This window comes from Indicator indicator, chromosome Z (assembly GCF_027791375.1).
Source record: "Indicator indicator isolate 239-I01 chromosome Z, UM_Iind_1.1, whole genome shotgun sequence".
In the NCBI taxonomy this organism is placed as follows: Eukaryota; Metazoa; Chordata; class Aves; order Piciformes; family Indicatoridae; genus Indicator; species Indicator indicator.
In genome coordinates, this window is record NC_072053.1 from 32,114,055 (window position 1) to 32,133,083 (window position 19,029).

Here is a 19,029-nt window from a genome sequence, read left to right on the forward strand (position 1 = left end):
GGGGGGGTTGGCTGACACCTGTCAGGCTGTGCAGCCATCCAACGTGACCTGGGCAGGCTGGAGAGCTGGGTGCAGGCAAACCTCATGAAGTTCAATAAGGACAAGTGCAGGGTCCTACATCTGGGGAGAAATAACACCAGGCACCAGTACAGGTTAGGGGCTGCCCTGCTGGAAAGCAGCTCCACAGAGAAAGACCTTGGAGTGCTGGTGGACAGCAAGTTCTCCGTGGAACAACAATGTGCTCTTGTAGCCAAGAGAGCCAATGGGATCCTAGGATGCATCGAGAAAGGTGTGTCCAGCAGGTCTAGGGAAGTTCTTCTACCTCTCTACTCTGCCCTGGTGAGACCACACCTGGAATACTGCATCCAGTTCTGGGCTCCCCAGTTCAAGAGAGACAGAGACCTGCTGGAGAATATCCAACAGAGAGCCATGAGGATGATTAGGGGACTTGAGCATCTCCCCTATGAAGAGATACTGAGATCCCTGGGGCTGTTTAGTCTTGAGAAGGGAAGACTGAGAGGGTATCTGATCAATGTCTATAAATATCTGAGGGGTGTCAGGAGGAGGGGGCCAGGCTCTTTTTGGTGGTTCACAGTGATAAGACAATGAACAATGGGTTCAAACTTGAACATAGAAGATTTCACCTCAACATGAGAAGAAAGTTCTTTACAGTGAGGGTGACAGAGCACTGGAACAGGCTGCCCAGGGGGGTTGTGGAGTCTCCTTCTCTTGAGACTTTCAAAACCCACCTGGATGCATTCCTGTGTGGACTACCCTAAGTGATCCTGCTTTGGCAGGGGGGTTGGACCTGATGATCTCTTGAGATCCCTTGCAGACTCTGATACACTGTGATACTGTGACACAGAGTCACTCGTGGAGTTGCACTGCAAGATTATGAGAGGAAACAGAAACTTGACAGAAGGGAAAATCATAATAGAATGAATATTTTCTGAAGGTATTTAAGCATTTGAGCAAGTTACCCGGAGGGCTCCAAAACTGGAGTAGGAAAGGCTTTGAGCAGCCGGATCTCGCTTAGAATCGTAGAATCATAGACTAAGTCAGGGTTGGAAGGGACCACAAGGATCATCTAGTTCCAACCCCCCTGCCATGGGCAGGGACACCTCACACTAGATCAGGCTGGCCAGAGCCTCATCCAGCCTGGCCTTAAACACCTCCAGGGATGGGGCCTCAACCACCTCCCTGGACAACCCATTCCAGGCTCTCACCACTCTCATGGTGAAGAGCTTCTTCCTCATGTCCAGTCTGAATCTCCCCACTCCCAGCTTTATTCCATTCCCCCTGCTCCTATCACTACCTGATAGCCTAAAAAGTCCCTCCCCAGCTTTCTTGTAGGCCCCCTTCAGATAGTGGAAGGCCACAAGAAGGTCACAAGAAGGTCGCCTTCTTTTCTCCAGTCTGAACAGCCCCAACTCTCTCAGTCTGTCCTCATAGGAGAGGTGCTCCAGCCCTCTGATCATCCTGGTGGCCCTTCTTTGGACACCTTCCAGCATGTCCATATCCCTCTTGTAATAGGGGCTCCAGAACTGGACCCACTTTGAAGTTAGCTCTTTGAATGGAGAGTAGGACTAGGTGACCTCCAGAGGTCCTTTCCTGCTGAGTTTTTTTCTGTGATCGAAGGATGTGGTACTAGATGTATTCTAGCTTGTGCCTGAACTGTGATGATGCAAAGTTCTCAAATGGCCTTTTCATCATAGCACAGTCTATCCGATATGCAGTATAGATAGTATAAAAGATGTTGAAACATTGTGGATTCTATGTAGTTTGCTTTGACTCAAAGTGCAGAGTCTGTTTTCAGGCATACATGAAAATAGTATTGATGTAGTCTTCTGCAGTGTGTATTGCATTAATTCTTGATGCCTTGAAACAGAAGCTTAATTTAAAGGGTTACTGGATATTCTGCTAGAACTTCCTTGTGGGTAACGAATACGAACACAGGTAGATTATGTTAATGAAATTGCTGCAGGAGTAATGATCTGAAGGATGAAATAAAAAAGTAATTTATAAAGCTGGGAAAGGTAACCGTCAAATAAAAATCAATTAGATATGGAAACATGGAAGTTGAGAAGAATTACAAGGGAAAGCATTCAGACTATTTTCACAGTCTTGTATTTCAGTACATCGTAAGAATAAATCTGTATTCCAGATAGGCTAGCAGTAGACATTGGGAACACTTGTAAGTGCAGTAGTGAAGATTATGTGGAGTTTTGTTAGCAAGGGAAAAACAGTACTGATAGTAGAATGAATCAGATGAAAAATTGGAAGCTAATTGTGAAGGAAAGAGACATTTCAACAGAGATGGTTTGTTTTAAAGTTATTCTGGTGTGAATATCTTATAAATTAGTTACAGAGCATGATAATCTTTCCTCAGCTTACATTGAACATTTTCTGGAGTATCTGTAAACAAAGATTTTTAAAACCGGGCTATTTTTGCTTATCAAGTTACTTCTGGGGTTACAGTAGTCCCTATGAAAAATATTTGACTTTCTAAGCTGATAAAACTTTTTTAGAAGTGTTTTCTTTTCTGCCTGCCTCAGTGACTCATGACTTGTGGTTGTTTTAGGTTATGCCTTTAAATTTTTTTCACAGATCTTGAACAGAAAGTGGTAAAATATAAATAAATCACTATTCGGTGTAAAAAGGAAAATATTGATAATTCTATCTATCCCATTGGAGAGATATCTACCATAAGATTTGGTTCCCAAAACAATCTCCCTCTCTTCTTGTTTCCTCGGGCTGTGTTTGTTTTGTGTTTTTTTCAGGTGTTTTTTGTTTTTTTTTTTTTTGGCTAGCATAGATGCTAGTATGTATGCAAAAGAATGTTACAGAAATGCAAAGTTAGTCTTAAGGTATGGTTAAATTAGTGGACATACATTTCTTATTTTGGTGTGGGATGTTTGTGTTATATGGACACAAAAAAGGGATGGAGTGGGACTGACTTGTGAGCTAGAGTTTGAAATAATTACCAAGAACTGCTGCTGGTGGTAAACCACTATTGGGAGATATTTCAACCATACTGAGATAAGATTTTTGTCATGCAAAAGACAGGGTTTTTTTCTACCTCATTCAACTATTTTATTCTGCATGTACTTATCTTCACTAATGAAATTACCATGGAAAATGATGGCATGACTGCAGGGAAAGTGAAAACTACTGGTCTTAGCCTCCCAGATGATTCTTGTAAATCAGTATAGGAACTTGAAGGAATTCTTGTGTACTATTTGCTATTGCTGACTGTTTAGGATTGGATTGCCTCCTGCTGGATTTTGGAAGGTATTTGAGACTAGTCACACAAGCATTCTCTGTGCCTTTGGAAAGTTCTTCCCATTGATTAGTAGATATTTCATGACAGATACTTCACACAAATGTGCTAGATAGAGGTATAAGCTTGAGTAACCTTCACTTATCCTGTTAGACCTTACTAAGACAGTATAAATAGGATTATCAGTCAAAGGTAAAAGGGAAGTTAAAAAACGTGATGCTTGCACAAACTTAGTGCTGTTGCTGATGCGATTTACTCTAGTTTTACTTGGAATAATCCATCTGCTGTATTAGACAAGGTGGGGAATGAAATTGGCTATTAAACAGCAATAAACCAAAAGATTATCTGGCTCCTAATCTCAATATACCTAGAATGTTAGTAGTCCAAATAAAAGCTATAAACTATACCTGACTTTATTGCTAGCAGATAAAGAAAGACCAGGTAAAGATATAAATTGTGGAAAAAGCTTTATCACTATTATACTTTGCTTTCTGTAGGTAAGAAGGATTGTCTGTCCATTGTGGGGTTTTGATCAAAACCTTGCCTGGGCTGAAACAATGATTCATCTTCTGTCAAGATTTCCTAAATTCTTAGTGCTGCAGCACTGGTCTAGTGATATGCATTGTTTTCTCAAGGGACTTTTCCAGTTACTTTTTTGGTAACAAGCTGGGGCTATGCCTGAAGGTGGTCTCTAGACATCAGCTTCCTGCCTGCATCACAGTTTTGAGATTAGTGGTTGATATGGCAGATATATCTCATTTTGAGGTTTTTGTATGAAAATAAAAATACCAGATTGCTAGTATTTGTGTCCCCTTCTGATGAGTAAAGGAATACTTAAAAAGAACAAAATCTCCCAGAAAAATGACCTCAAAATCAAGATTGCAGTTAGTTAGAAGACCTGGATGATATCAGCAGGGAGACTACTGCGGTATCAATAAGAATCAATGGATTTTTGCCATATTGTTTTTGGAGAGGTTGAATTAATTTTTTCTTGCTTTTGATATTGACTAGTAATTAAGGAGTCTTGTAACAGCTGGTATTGGGGATGTCCTCTTGCTTACTGTAAAGGGAGTGATGACAGTAGCCTTTTGTAGTTAAGCATTAAGCATAGCAAACGAGCAGGAGACAAGGTAGAAAGCATGTTGAAAAGGCTGGGAGGTGCAGACACTACTGTAGATCTTTCAAAATTTTCAAGACATTTAAAGCCCCATAGCAAACAGTTTAATTTCAGCTTGTTGAGAGAAACATGTAACTACAATATTGAAGCAGGGAAAAAAAAAACCCAAACAACTCATTTTGATTAAGCTGTTTAGTTTGACCCTTACCCTAGAACTTAAATCTTTCTTCCACATCAGTGGAGTATATTACCAGCAAGCTGTGGGCTCAACTGAACAATAAAACTAGAATTTATAAATACTCACTAAAATGTCAACATTAAGCAGAAATCTGTAATTTTGAGACCTTTAATTGTATAAGAGGCAGAAGATCTGGAATCATTAATAGACCAAATATAAATTAGCCTTTTTTTCTGAAAAAGAGGTCTTTTTTATGCTGAAAGTGAAAAAAGTAATGTTTTGCCAATGTTGTTTCATGTAATTTTTTTTTTTATTATTTGTGGGGGTGGGAGTCTGAGGGGGAAGTAAGCTGTTTGTGCCCTTTGTTTCTGGCCTACTCCAAATATCTTCTTTACACTTCTGTGTTAATAGCATCCATGGGACTTAGCTTTATGTGTCCTAGAGTGGCCACAATAACACAAGAGTGCCTTGACCAGAGTCTTGTGACACAATTCCTCTGAAATGGTTTAAAACTTAGTTTCAGTGTACCTTTTTCTGTCAGCATACATGGTCTCTTCCTGCTGCTGATTGTGAATGTGCCAATGCACAACAAAAATAAATGTATTATTCCCTTCTATGCTGTGCAGAATGACTGAATAAAAATCTGCAGTCAAAGCATAAATGCATTCTTCGACTACTTAAAAAACAACAAGAAAAACAGAGCAAAAGAAAAAGCTAGTTAAAGCATATGCATTCTGGTGTTGGAGTTGTTTGATTTCTGTTAATTTATTCGGCATCTGGGGCCGATGTGCTGGTGTCCTGTATATACTTGCTGTGGTGCTGAGCGTCACCTTAGGGGAGTGGCTTAGAGCTGTGCTGTTGCTGTGCTGATCATTGGCATGCCAGGTTTTGTTCAGAGCACAGAAATGGTTCATCTGTAGGAAAACATATTATTTAAGTTCCTTCTGTATTGTACATGATAAAGCAATTGGTTGCTTTTTACTGTATAGTTTTTATTTGTATCCTGTTGCACATTTTTTTTGATCTAGTTAATTTGCATTTAAATTGACACCTAGCTTGAAGTATGCATTCCTTTTACATCACATTTCAGAACCTGTAGACTTGACATACTTATACATTTGTGCTTTGAAAAATACATCCAGCAAAGACTGTAACAAAATCAGCAAAGTTCAGTGAGGGTGCAAAAATAAACTGTATAGAACACAGACTATTGAATTAAACAAATATGGTCTATCTTGTTAAATCTGAGCTTAATTCCCTCTTTGCTTTTACAGTTATATCCCCTATTAAAATCTGTGATAGCTGTTTCTAATTTGTGTCTTCATAGAATCACAGAATCAGTCAGGGTTGGAAGGGACCACAAGGATCATCTAGTTCCAACCCCCCTGCCATGGGCAGGGACACCTCACACTAGATCAGGCTGGCCAGAGCCTCATCCAGCCTGGCCTTAAACACCTCCAGGGATGGGACCTCAACCACCTCCGTGGACAACCCATTCCAGGCTCTCACCACTCTCATGGTGAAGAGCTTCTTCCTCATGTCCAGTCTGAATCTCCCCACTCCCAGCTTTATTCCATTCCCCCTGCTCCTATCACTACCTGATAGCCTAAAAAGTCCCTCCCCAGCTTTCTTGTAGGCCCCCTTCAGATACTGGAAGACCACAAGAAGGTCGCCTTCTCTTCTCCAGTCTGAACAGCCCCAACTCTTTCAGTCTGTCCTCATAGGAGAGGTGCTCCAGCCCTCTGATCATCCTGGTGGCCCTTCTCTGGACACGTTCCAGCACCTCCATATCCCTCTTGTAATAGGGGCTCCAGAACTGGATGCAGTACTCCAGGTGGGGTCTCACCAGAGCAGAGTAGAGGGGGAGAATCACCTCCCTTGACCTGCTGGTGATACTTCTCTTGATGCAGCCCAGGATATGATTTGCTTACTGGGCTGCAAGTGCACACTGGTGGCTCATGTTGAGCTTCTTATCCACCAGCACCCCCAAGTCCTTTTCTTCAGGGCTGCTTTCCAGCCAGTCACTGCCCAGCCTGTATTTGTGCTTGGGATTGCTTTGACCTAGATGCAGGACCCTGCACTTGGTCTTGTTGAACCTCATGAGGTTGGCTTGTGCCCACCTCTCCAGCCTGTCAAGGTCCCTCTGGATGCCATCCCTTCCCTCCAGCGTGTCTGCTGCACCACACAGCTTGGTGTCATCAACAAACTTGCTGAGGGTGCACTCAATGCCACTGTCCATGTCACCGACAAAGATGTTGAACAAGACTGGTCCCAGGACTGATCCCTGAGGGACTCCACTTGTCACTGGCCTCCACTGGGACATGGACCCATTGACAGCCACTCTTTGGGTGCAGCCATCAAACCAGTTCTTTATCCATCTAATGGTCCATTATTTAGAAGATTTTTTTTTTTTTTAGTGTTTGGGGATATGAGAGGGTCAGCTGCCATACAGAATTTGTTTATTGAAATTAACAATTAAAAATATTTGAAAGAAGTCTTTTTTTTTTTTTTTTCTGTGCCAAGGAGTGCTCTGCAGGTGATATGGGAGAACTGTGAATGGAGTCTTCTTGGGTAGCAGTAACTACCTTCCAGAGCTTGCCAGTGCATAAGTGGCAACTTTGGTTCATAAAAATGCTTGTCAAGTGATGACCTTTGGTTTACTAGTGAGAGTACACAGGAAGCAAAAACCCTGGGAAACTGGAAGATGCATCTGAATGACTAGAAAGATTATGAAAGCCTTCAGCTCAAAGGCAGAACATCAAGCTTTACCATAAGGTATTAGTAATGCTTAGTTCCTTGTCGGCAAATGTGGAAAGACAGTGATTTATAGTGGGGCTTAAGTTAACCAGTGTCTTAAGAAGGTATCGGTACAGTTTTCCTGAGGAAAGTGGATATTGCATCTTGGACAAGCCAGGATAGACTTGGATTGCTGAGAAAGCAGTAATTCAAACATGAGCTCATGTGGGCCACTTGGAAGTGAGAGTTATTTTATAGTTATGTCTGTTTTGTAAGAAAACAGATCCAAGTGAAAACACCTTGACTGACAGAAAGAGCTGAATACCTTTCTGCACCTTTTGAAGAACTGGTTAATCCTTTTTTGATCTGGAAATGTTAAAGTCAATAGCCACTCATGAAATTCAACCCTCGTGTTAATAGAAAGCCGTTTCTGAGGTATGGACAATTGTTCCTGGAACCAGGTAACTTCATGAGTTGTCATAAGAACAAAGAAAAGCTTTGAAAAGGAAACAACTTTACAGCAGTAGACATACATTTGGTGTGAAACACTAACACTTGGCATTTGCCCTGGTTCAGCTGTCTCTGTACTAAGCCTTTGGGCAATGTGCTCTGTGAATCTGAAGAACTGAATGTTAACAAAGTCAGGAGCAATCAAATGAAAAGCTTAACTTGCTATCGCCTTATGTTAATAAAAAAGTCTCATTATGAATGAGTGGCAGAGATATTAATAAAAATGTTAATAATTTATTTATTTACGAACTGTGCCAATCGGAAGAACTATCTCTACAGAACAGCAATTTCAACAGTTTAGATGAATTGGAGAGTTTAGAAATTTAGAAATGAAACTTAATTTGGAAAGGGTTGGGGTTTGGCACAAACCTTAACAGAAACTTTATAAGGCAATATTTGGTTTACACATGAACTAAGAACTTTTGCAGAATCTTTCCTTGAAAATGGGTTTATATGCCAGAAATTGCGGCACGGATGTGCCCTAATAAGGAAATTGAAAATGGGGCCAACTGCGTGGCACTGTGCCGTATGTTGCTGCTTCTCCCAGAGTAAAAGGTCCTGGTGCCTTCTGGGAAACTTTCAGAGGCTTTTGCAGCTCAGCCCATGGGGCGCGTTGTCTGAGAAGGGCTTCCCACTCGGGGGGAAAAGCCTTGCTGCCGAGGTTCGCAAGGCACAACAGAACAGCTTCTCTGTGAGGTGGGGGGGGCGACTCCCTCCACGGCCCGCGGGTTCGGCCAGGAGGTCCGCTGGTCCGGATGATGCGATGTCCCCGCTCGGGGGTGGAGGTCTGTAGCAGTCCGGGACTGGTGGTGCACGTGGGCTACCACGGTTCCCTCACTCGGCAGCGGGTCAGGCGATGGTTTGATCTGTCCGCGGGGCACAGGGTACAGTCTGTGGGGCCGGCACCTAGCGCGGCGTTGGCTGTTGCCAGGCAGTGGCTATATGGCAGGTGAGCGGCGGCGGTCTGCAGCAAGGCGCTCAGTAACACTGGTTCGAGTCCAGACCCTTTGGCAGTGCGGTGCATGGGACAAACACAAGCACGAACTTGAACACGAACACGGGCATGGGCGCTTGTTTAACAAAACAACTCCTGTTTAACATTTGCCGCAATGAATACTGGTCCAGTGAGCATCCTTTGTGAACAGAATACTTAACCAATGATGTGGTGTTTTGCCAAATATAATATAAGCACATGCTCTGAACGAGGCAAGCACGAACGTAATGTGTGAGCTTTGTTTACCACAGAGGTGGAAAACATGTCCAGGCAGGTTGTTTACCTGGACTCACTGGAGCCTTGCCCCTTTGGTAGTTTGGCAGCAGCCCCTTCCCGCACTCGTCCCCCGTCTTCCAACACACACACTCCAGAAGGGAGGGGGAGTCGGGGTTTTGAGCAAACATGTAGGGACATGTCCTGGCAATATTTGGGATATAATCTTGGACATACGCATCATTCACCACACCTTGCTTAGGAAGTATTTAGAATGGATTAATACACTGGTTTGATATAAGAGGTTGAGATTATCAAATAATCCTATACTATGTTACTTGCCTTGTTCCCACCATTCCCCGTGTTTTCTTCAGTGAAAAACAGTAATAGCTCAAAAAGAAAATCCTTCAAATTAGTCTCTGAAAGCAGTAGGCCTTGCTGTCAGTGATTAGAATAAGAAGTTTAATTGTTTTCCTTTGCTGATTTTTTCCTCCTACTGTTAGGAATACAGTTTTACTGTTACAGTGTTAAACTATTCTTGATACAATTAAGATCTAACACGTTACCAGAAAGCCCTCAGATACTTACAGCCTATGAAAAAAGCGTAGAGCAACAGTGTAAATAAACCCCTTCCTACTAATTTTACCGCACTTACCATCTCTGCTCGTGGAAGAATGTGTTACTGAAGTTTGTCTTGAAAACATTCTTTTTTTTCAGATTACTTCATGCACAATGGAAAAGTGAGATATAAGATTTTTTTGACTATTTGAACATTGCAATTGTTGTTGGGAGTTGAATAAAATTTACTGAGGTTCTAAAAGCAAACCTGTATTGACAACATTCTCTGTGCCTTTAGCAGCTTAGCATTGTTTGAGCTATTGATTCTTTAAAATTGAACTCAGCAACAAACAATAAGTGAGTGGTGTCTTTTCTACTTCCTGTGTAGAGGAAGAAAAGAAATATTTTAGATTTTCTGCAATTTGCTGGTAATATTGCAAGAAATAAGTTGAAGTTAATGTTTTCTAAGTAATCTCTGTGATTGAAACCTTTTACTATAATTCTGTTATTTAAAACGTGTTCTAGTTAGTGAGGTAAAGACTTTGACCCAGAATGAAGTTCAATGTGCTTTATTCAGTCATTGTGGGGCTTTTGTTTAAAGCTAGTTATCTGCGTGCTGGCGCACTGACTGTAGTGGTCTGTACTGATGTGTCTTACAGATCCGTAGGACCAGAGGAAAAATTATAATCACTGAAATAATAAAAAAGCATCTGCTCTTGTAAAACCATGTTATTAATGGTAAATGATATAGTTTATGATCAAATTTATAAGATGGAAATCTGATAAAATATGAATATGATTTATTAGAGATCAAAAATTATTTTTCCGAGCTAATATGATCCAGGTTCGTTTGCACGGTCAATGATATGTTGATTACACATGATAGCATGTTAATGAACAGTGGAATAACAGTCTAGAAAAGTCAGAAACTTGGAATACAGAGGAACAAACTGGAAACTCTTATGAAAACAGCAACACCGCCTCGGGAGGCAGGACAGACCCCCTGGCCTCGCTGTGGAGTTAAGCTACAGAGAAACAGTCTGTGAACTTCAGAAATAACCAAGTAAATTAGCTTTAGTTACCAACTGCTGAGCTTCTAGTCACCAAAACCTTTGCCAAATGACAAGAGACATGGAGCTGCAACTTGCAACGCAAAAGGACAGGGATAATCCAAAGGCAAATCTCAAAACTGGTAGAAGTGAGGGAGAGAAAGAGCACGCTGCTGCGTGGTATGGCCTGGGACCCAACATGCTGCTCCCAGGACAATAGCAGATAATCGCCCTGAAGACAAGCACCAAGTGGGTGCTTATTACCGCCTTGAATCCTGCTAACGAAGAGCGTGTGGACTTCCGAGTCACCCCTATAAATTCCCCTTTTGAAAACTGATGGGCCAACGGCAGATTACCTTTTCAAATATCACCAATCAGTTCCAAGTGCTGTGTGGCAGGCAAACTGTACACGCCTTCTCGACTGGCCTCCGACACGTGCCGTTCTCTGTGTGAAACGTGAGGCGTGGGGTCCAGCTTCCACCCCCACAGGCAGCCTTAGCGCCTGCCTATTGGCTTCTCAACCTCAAACCTGGACCCTGCAATGGGGAGGGAGGAGAAAGGGCAGTGGCTAAACAGGTTTAGCTGGTTCATTAGTGCCTCTTCCAGAACAGTAAAATGCACAGAATGTGCAGGATATGGGGTTCGAACTGCTAATGGGAACTGCAACTTAATTCAGTACACATAAAGAGGTGGGCCTGAATGTAGCATCATAGCAATTTGGCACAGCATGCACAGGTGCCTTAAACCTGAGGAAAGGTTTACTATGTTTTCAGACCACAGGTTTTGTGATACAAAGGGCTTTAAGGGCAAGAGTCTGTGGTCTGTGAAGTCTGCTTTGTGTTACTGCAGTGGAATGAAACAGCCCTAAACCCAGCCCAACTCAAACTGGCCAGAGAAGTATTCCATGTAGGGCAAGGGTGAAAGAGCATAGTATTGTGCTCTGTAGCAGAGCTGGTGCCTGAGAACCATGCAGTGGTAATGAAGGTACTTTTTATCTTTTTAATATTCCAAAGGCTTGCTCTGCCTTGGACTGCTTGCTCTGAGCAGTCCCTATGTGTTGGATGCTGCAAAATGAAACTAGGACAGCCAGTCTTTGGAGTGTGTTTTTTTGAGTCTTTGAGCGAGGAAACAATGTAGTGCCAGAAAACAGTGAAGTCAGTACATGTAATTTGCACTGTAACTGAGATCTGAGGTGGAACATTGCAAGCCTGGAGAAAATTATTTTTGGTATAGTATCATTCAGTGCTTCCCTGTTTAAAGTGGGTGTGAGCAAAGCTGTGTAAGCAATGGAGTAAAAATGGTGTCTTTAACTTTTGAATGGTACAGATGTTTTTCATATTACTAGGATATAAATGATTAAGCTGTAGGCTAGTTCTGTGTAGAGCATGTTTACACTCTTCCTACCTGCTTTGTGTAGACCCAGCTGTGGAGCTCTGCTGTACTATTGCAAAACTAGCATAATGTTGGTGAGCCTTATCTGGAGCAAGAAAGTCTGTACTGACATAGGTGATAATATGAAAATTTCTTTACCCTATGCAGAAATCTTTGGGGCAGATAAGTCCTAAGTAACAGTTTAAAATCATGTAGGAGATGTACAAATTTAACATGACCTGAGACAGAAAAAGTAAGCTTCAGTTTACTATGTTTTTGGATTGTTTTTCTTGTCTTGGATACACTCAGGCTGGAGAAGCATCAAGCGAAGTGACCCTGCACTTCAATATCAATCTCATGATATATAGGAAAAATGAGGATACAGATACCATCCAGAAAGGATATTTATTTTATTTAATTTCTTGATTTGTTTGTTTCTGTGCATAGTGTTTTATAATCCAACCTTACAGATGCTTCATTTGCAATATTTTGTAAATATTCCTGTATGAATTTTATTTTTTTCCTTTATATGTGGAGATCTTGGCAGTTCTCAGTATCTTTACCGGCAAGTCACTACAGTGAATTATCTGTTATTCTGTAGTCAAAAGTAGTGCTTCAGGATGGCATGTATAAGAATGAGCTGAGAGATTTTTGTGACTTCAGGTGTCTCAGAATGCAGTGTCTATTATGTGCTGTGCTGTTAAAATGACAAACTGTAAGAAAAAAAGGAAAAAAGGAAAAGAAAACCAAGATCATAACAAATTCAAAGTACTTGTTGCAACTCTGTTGATTGGGGTGTAAAACCAAGTGTGATTCTTCCTCGTATGTTTGGCAGTTTTTCCACATACATTGTCTGTTACAGTATGACAGTGCCTAGAATTGCAAGTGAAGTTCTTTGTTAGAAATAGAACACAATGGCATTATAAATATTAAAGGAAAAAAACACACAAAGGGAAGTACGTGGGTTCTAAATTGCAGTTACATTTTGTTCGTGATGAATGTGACGTTTTAAATTTAGGAGAATTACTCAGCTTCATAATGCAATATTGTATGCAGGTGTAACTGTTCTTTTGTATGTAAGCACATGTTATGCTAAAAGATGTTGTTTTAAATTGCAGATTCTGAACAGTTGCTGGAACTTCCTAGGAAGTGCCAGAATTTGTTACCAAGGCCCCTAATTCTGCTCTCCTATGCCTCTGCCTTACGATCTCTAATTACATTGTTTCACACTATTTTTTCCTGCCTCATTCAGTGAACAGGATGGGCGGTGCTCAGGAATTGAGTTGCTGCTTGATATTTTAATCCTTATCGTTCAGTTAGCAGCCCAGGCTTTATTTACTGCACACCATTTAAAAGTCTCTAAAGAATACGTAATTATTCATTCCCATATGGCTTTTTCTACGGTGGCTAGCTGAACTATTTTTGTCCGTTCAATTGTTTTTACATATGTGTTTCCTTGTCAATATCTGTAACTTTATTTGATGTGTTGTGTGAAATAAACGTGTGCACACAAAAACAATGTGAATATATGTGTGTTCACTTTTGAAAAATAATTTTGCAATTATTTCCTTTGATAACTTATAAAATGGAAACTCAAGGTCTGTTACATACTTAACAGCAGCCTTTCATGAAGGTATTGAAAGTAAATGTAAAATATTGCAATTGAGTGACTGAATGCATCTGTCCACATAACTTAAGTAGTTCTTATATGCAGACTTGTCTTTTGTACTCTCTAGGTCAGACAAATTGTCCCTTTGTTTAAAAGCAGATGAAGGAGTTATTGGCAAAGAAGGCTTAACTAATGTAGCATTTAGAACAGAAGTTAATGTGCTAAAGGAAAAAAAGTGAGCATAGCTGAACACTGGAAAAGATTGCCCAGAGAGATTGTGTCATCTCCATCTATGCAGATGTTCAAAACCCTGCTGGATGCAGTCTTGGGTAAACTGCTGTGGTTGGCTCTGCTTTGAGCAGGTTGGACCAGAGGTTCCCCAGAGGTTCCTTCTAGTCTCAGCTATTCTGTGATTTATACAGCGGAAGATGATCTACTTGCAGGCATATAAATATATATTTTTTTTCTCATTCTGAAAGGCAAAAATTCATGGATCTTGTGTCTTTCTTCTACTCTAAAATGTTTGTCTGCAATTTCTGTCACGCTACCAGACTCTCTTGTCAGTCCCATAAATAGTAGTTTAACTGTTCTCAGCAAAAGAACAGTTGTAAATGTTGTACATGTTGGAAATGTTTGTACTACAGTGGTGATTCTGTTGTTATGCTAGTATTTACAGAACATTATAATAAATAATAATGATTTATAATTGACCAAACTTTTATGTATTTCATCTATTTTGGATTAAAGAACACAGCACAGAAAGCTTGGTGATGGTCAGAAAAATCTGTATAATCTTTTATTGTAGTCCAGATACACCACTTCTGTCTGCTACTGATGAGATGGAATGATTACAATACTATTCTTAAAAAGGCCACTTCCAAGTAAAATGTTTTATTTCTAATATGGAATTGCTTTTTTTTTTGTTGCAGAAGGATTTTAGCCTTCCAAGAAGAGGAAGTCTGTAAGTATATGAAGTATTTTCTATTGTGTCCATGGTATAGTATGTAGTTTTGACATTTTTTGAGTAGGCTGGTCTTTTCAAGACAGTTAAAATTAAAGTTATATTTGGAAATTTGTCTGAAAATACATACAAGGAAATTAAGATTGTAAATAAAAGCATATGACTTGTGCAGTGAGCTTTTTTTATGCCTATGCCCATCTTCTAGAGCAGCTAGTGTGAGAGATTTCCAAAATGACAAAAAATTATTATGTTGAAGGTTTTCTCTTGCATTGACAAATTGTCTCATAAAAAATTAGAGAAGAAATTTGGTTTCTTTGTGAACAATAGAAATACAAGTTGACACACAAGTAATCCAAAGTTATGTGGTCAGAGCTGTGGATGAAAAGATAGGAACAAGGAACAGAGGAGTTCTATTAAATGTTGTTAAGCTACTCTTTTGATTGGTGGAAGACTATATTCTTGTTTAAATTCTTACTGAGTCAGAATAATGTGAATTCGGATCTTGTGGTTTACTTGTGCTTTCCTCAAATTTCTGCACCGTGGCTTTCTTTTTTCTAGTGATTTTGAGCTGTTTGGTTTTAAAGGGAGGTCTCAGTGGACTGCAGTTGACTGTAAATGTGATGCCCATCCACAAGAAGAGCCTAAAGGATGTTCCTGGGAACGACAGACCTATCAGTCTGACCCCAGTGCCACAAAAAGTTACGGAGCAGGTCATCCTGAGTGCCATCAGATGACACATACAAGACAACCAGGAGATCAGGCCCAGTCAGCATGGGTTTATGAAAGCCAGGTTTTTGTCTGAGTAATCTGATCTCCTTCTACAATAAGGTGACCTGCTAAGTGGATGAGGGAAGGGCCATGGACGTTGTCTTCCTGGGCTTTAGTAAAACCTTTGACAGCATTCTCCTTCAGAAACCCGTGATACAAGGCTTGGCTAAGTGCACTCTGCACTGGATGAAAAACTGGCTGGATGGCCGGGCTTGAAGAGTGGTGGTGAATGGAGTTAAATCTGGCTGGTGCCCAGTCACTAGTGGTGTCCCTCAGGATTCAGTGGTGGGGCCTGTCCTCTTTAAATTAACAATCTGGATGAGGGAATTGAGTGCACCCTCAGTAAATTTGCAGATGATACTGAGCTGGGTAGCTGTGTCAATCTGATAGAGGGTAGAGAAGCTTTACAGTGGGATCTGGACAGGTTAGACTGATGGGCCTACACTTGGGTCACAACAATCCCATGGTAAGCTACAGACTCGGGAATGAGTGGTTGGAAAGCTGCAGCTTGGAGAGGGATCTGGGGTTTTTGGTTGATAGTTGACTAAATGTGAATCAGCAGTGTGCTCAGGTGGCCAAGGAAGCCAATGACATCCTGGTTTCCATTAGAAACACTTTGGCTGGTGGAAACAGGGAGGTGTTCATCCCCCTGTGCTCAGCACTGGTGAGGCAACACCTCAAGTATTGTGTTCAGTTCTGGGCCCCTCACTATAAGAAGGACACTGAGGTGCTGGAGCATGTCCAGAGAAGGGCGGTGAGGCTCATGAAGGGCCTGGAGCACATTACCTGTGGGGAGCCCCTGAGGGAGTTGGGGTTGTTCAGTCTGGAGAAGAAGAGTCTGAGGGGGAGACCTTATCGCTCTCTACAGCTACCTGAAGGGAGGTTGGAGCAAGGAGGGGGACAGCCTCTTCTCCTTGATTGTCATCAATTGACAGGGCTAGAAGAAGTGCTATTAAGTGCTCTGTTGTTCTGTCACTAAATGGGCATACCGTAAGTCTGTATGTTGCAGGGCATCTGCTGACTTGGAAAAGACTTTATTAATGGTTTTAGGTTCTGACACACAGAAAGTAGTAAGCAAACTCATTATTTAAGAAAAGTAGCCCTCTGATCATCCTCATGGCTCTCCTCTGGACACGTTTCAGCATATCCATATCTTGTAATAGGGGCTCCAGAACTTGGATGCAGTACTCCAGGTAGTGTCTCACCAGCATGGAGTAGAGGGAGATAATCACCTCCCTCAACCTGCTGGCCCCGCTAACCTTGCCAACTTTTACTGTGATGTTTGAGATTGAATTTTATTAGATATTTTTCACCAGGTTTTCAAACTCAGTTACATTCATATACATATTTGTATAGCTTATTGCTGAAAGGTAAGTGCATGTTCTGTAATGTTGCTGAGACTTTAATATAGTAAAGGACTAGCCTCTTGTCAGCATAATTGTATCTAGTTATAAAAATGCTTAAAATTCTGCAGATGGTATTTTAAAATATCTTTAATACTTAATTCACAGGGCTTATAGTACTGAGGTAAGCAAGGGTTGTAGCATCAGGAATTTTGCATGTGGGCCATGCTGGCTGCTTTATTTGCATGTTTATATGCATGCTGACATGAAGACTGAATTTCAAAATGTGAGATATACTATGTTTTTATTCCTGTAACCATTAAGATGTCTGGAATGATTCCAGGTAGGCACATCACTTTGTCTTCTGGAGCTTCAGAGCCAATAGCATGCTAGGGGTGCAGCTCTAAGCAGGACAGGGAGAGCTGATTCTAGGGGTAATGAAGTAGAGAAGCTTGGACAGCAAAGTTTGGATTGGTGAAGACTGGTACTGATTCCTAGCTTCCTCTTCTGCCTCTTGGAAGTGGTCTCTTATTCTCTGAAGTGATACAGTCAAACGAGGAAAGTAGAGATGGATACATGAGGAAAGTATCTTGTTTATGGTTCACCATGTGTATGTTTCAAGGAGCTAGTGTGGGAAATACTTAAGCTTTCCTCTATATCTGTTGCATTATTTTTTCTATCTGTTTTAAACTAGATCATAGAATTGTTTTCCATATATATGCTGATAATTTAAAGGTACATTTCATATTACAATGTAAGGGGGAATGCTGATTCTGAGACTCAGTGAGGTGGAATATAGTACATATAGGACGTTTATATGGAAAGGTGAGTATTGGCAGGCAGCATACCGAGTAACAGATCATTGGAAAGGAAGTGGTATTTAACTGGTACCAAGTACCAGGCTTTCTCTACCTATTCTGCTGAGCCAGCCAACCTGGACTTATTTAGCTATGTGCTCAACTTAATGCCAGAAGTTTCTTTTATTAAGTCCATCAGATGTACAGTGAAGAAGGGCAATGTGGACATATGGCCAGCAAACCCGTAAGCAGAGAAGTCTATCTGTGCAGTAGCTGTTATTCTGAGTTCAGTAGCTGTGACATCTATTCCAACACATTCTGTTACCTGATGCAAGTTGGCAATCCTTTGTTTGTTGAACCACATCTGCCAGGGGCCCTGAGCATGCCATTGAGCACATATGTTCTTGACATGGAGTTACTCCATCTAGTAGCTGACCTTTTAATCTAGCTTTGCGGCTGTCAACTTACAAGGCCAGCTGGCTTCAGTTAAAAAAACATGCCCTCCGTTTTCACTGATCTGTTTACCATTGCTTGGTCTCTTCTCCCAAGACTAACAACAGGACAAGAGGAAATGTGTTTATGTTGTGCCAGGGAAGGTTTATATTGGACAGTAGGAAAAACTTCTTTCCTGAGCGAGTGGTGAGGTGTTAGAAAGGGCTGCCCAGGGTGGAGTTGCCATCCCTGGACGTGTTCAAGAAGTGTGTAGATGTGATGTTTCAGGACATGGTTTTAGTGGTCATGGTAGTTGGACTTGATCTTAAAGGTCTTTTCCTTAGTGATTCTATGGTTCTCTGGAAGCCAACTGGTTCCCTTCTTTTTTTTTTACACAAGATGCAGCTGATTTTAGGGTCTCCTACAAAGTTGGAAGTTAAAGTTCAGTTTATGCCAACTATGCTACAATTAAGGTAAGTGGTGCTGGTTGAGAAAGAAGTAGGCTTTTCCATCCTAAGGACACTCTTTGGCTACACTGGCACAAGTGCTTGTGTAGACAGAGGCAGAACTCATCCAGGTTGCAATTAGTTTCATGCAGATTCTTCAGTGTGTTGTGATTCTTCAAGTTGTTGCCTTGCTGGCAGCAAGATATGGTGACATGGAAGCAGAATGGATAGCCATGAGCTTTCTCTAGGGCTTCTCCAGCAGTAAAACTGACTTTATGTAAGCTGAACGTGATTGTAAATTTGCATGGCTGTTACTATCACACTCTGCAAACTCTACCAGAAAAATACATCCAACTTTGCTTCTGCGCATACTACCACTACAGGGTTAGATTATTTATATATAAGTTCTTATGATATTTTTATTGATTTGCTTATTTTCACCAAACACCTCCAGATATCAAGGGAGATAGTTGTATGTAGTGGTAAGCTAGACCCAGAAATACAGGTTTCATTTCATGTCAGGTTTAATAGATGTCAGCTATCTGGATTTTTCTAAAGCCTTTGATGCAATCCTCCACAACATCCTCCTCTTTAAGGTGGAGAGCTTTGGATTTGATGGGTGGATTGTTCAGGAATTGGTTGGATGATCACATGCAAAGGGTAGTGG

At 41.2% G+C, this 19,029-nt stretch overlaps 1 protein-coding gene across 1 annotated transcript in view; it reads left to right on the forward strand.

Moving 5' to 3' along the window:
* The window catches only part of MAST4 (microtubule associated serine/threonine kinase family member 4), a 341,770-nt gene that overhangs the window by 159,810 nt on the left and 162,931 nt on the right, over positions 1 to 19,029 (forward strand). Inside the window, exon 5 of the mRNA XM_054397478.1 lies at positions 14,545 to 14,576. Within this exon, the coding sequence (XP_054253453.1) occupies positions 14,545 to 14,576 (32 nt within the window). The remainder of the gene's footprint in view (positions 1 to 14,544; positions 14,577 to 19,029) is intronic.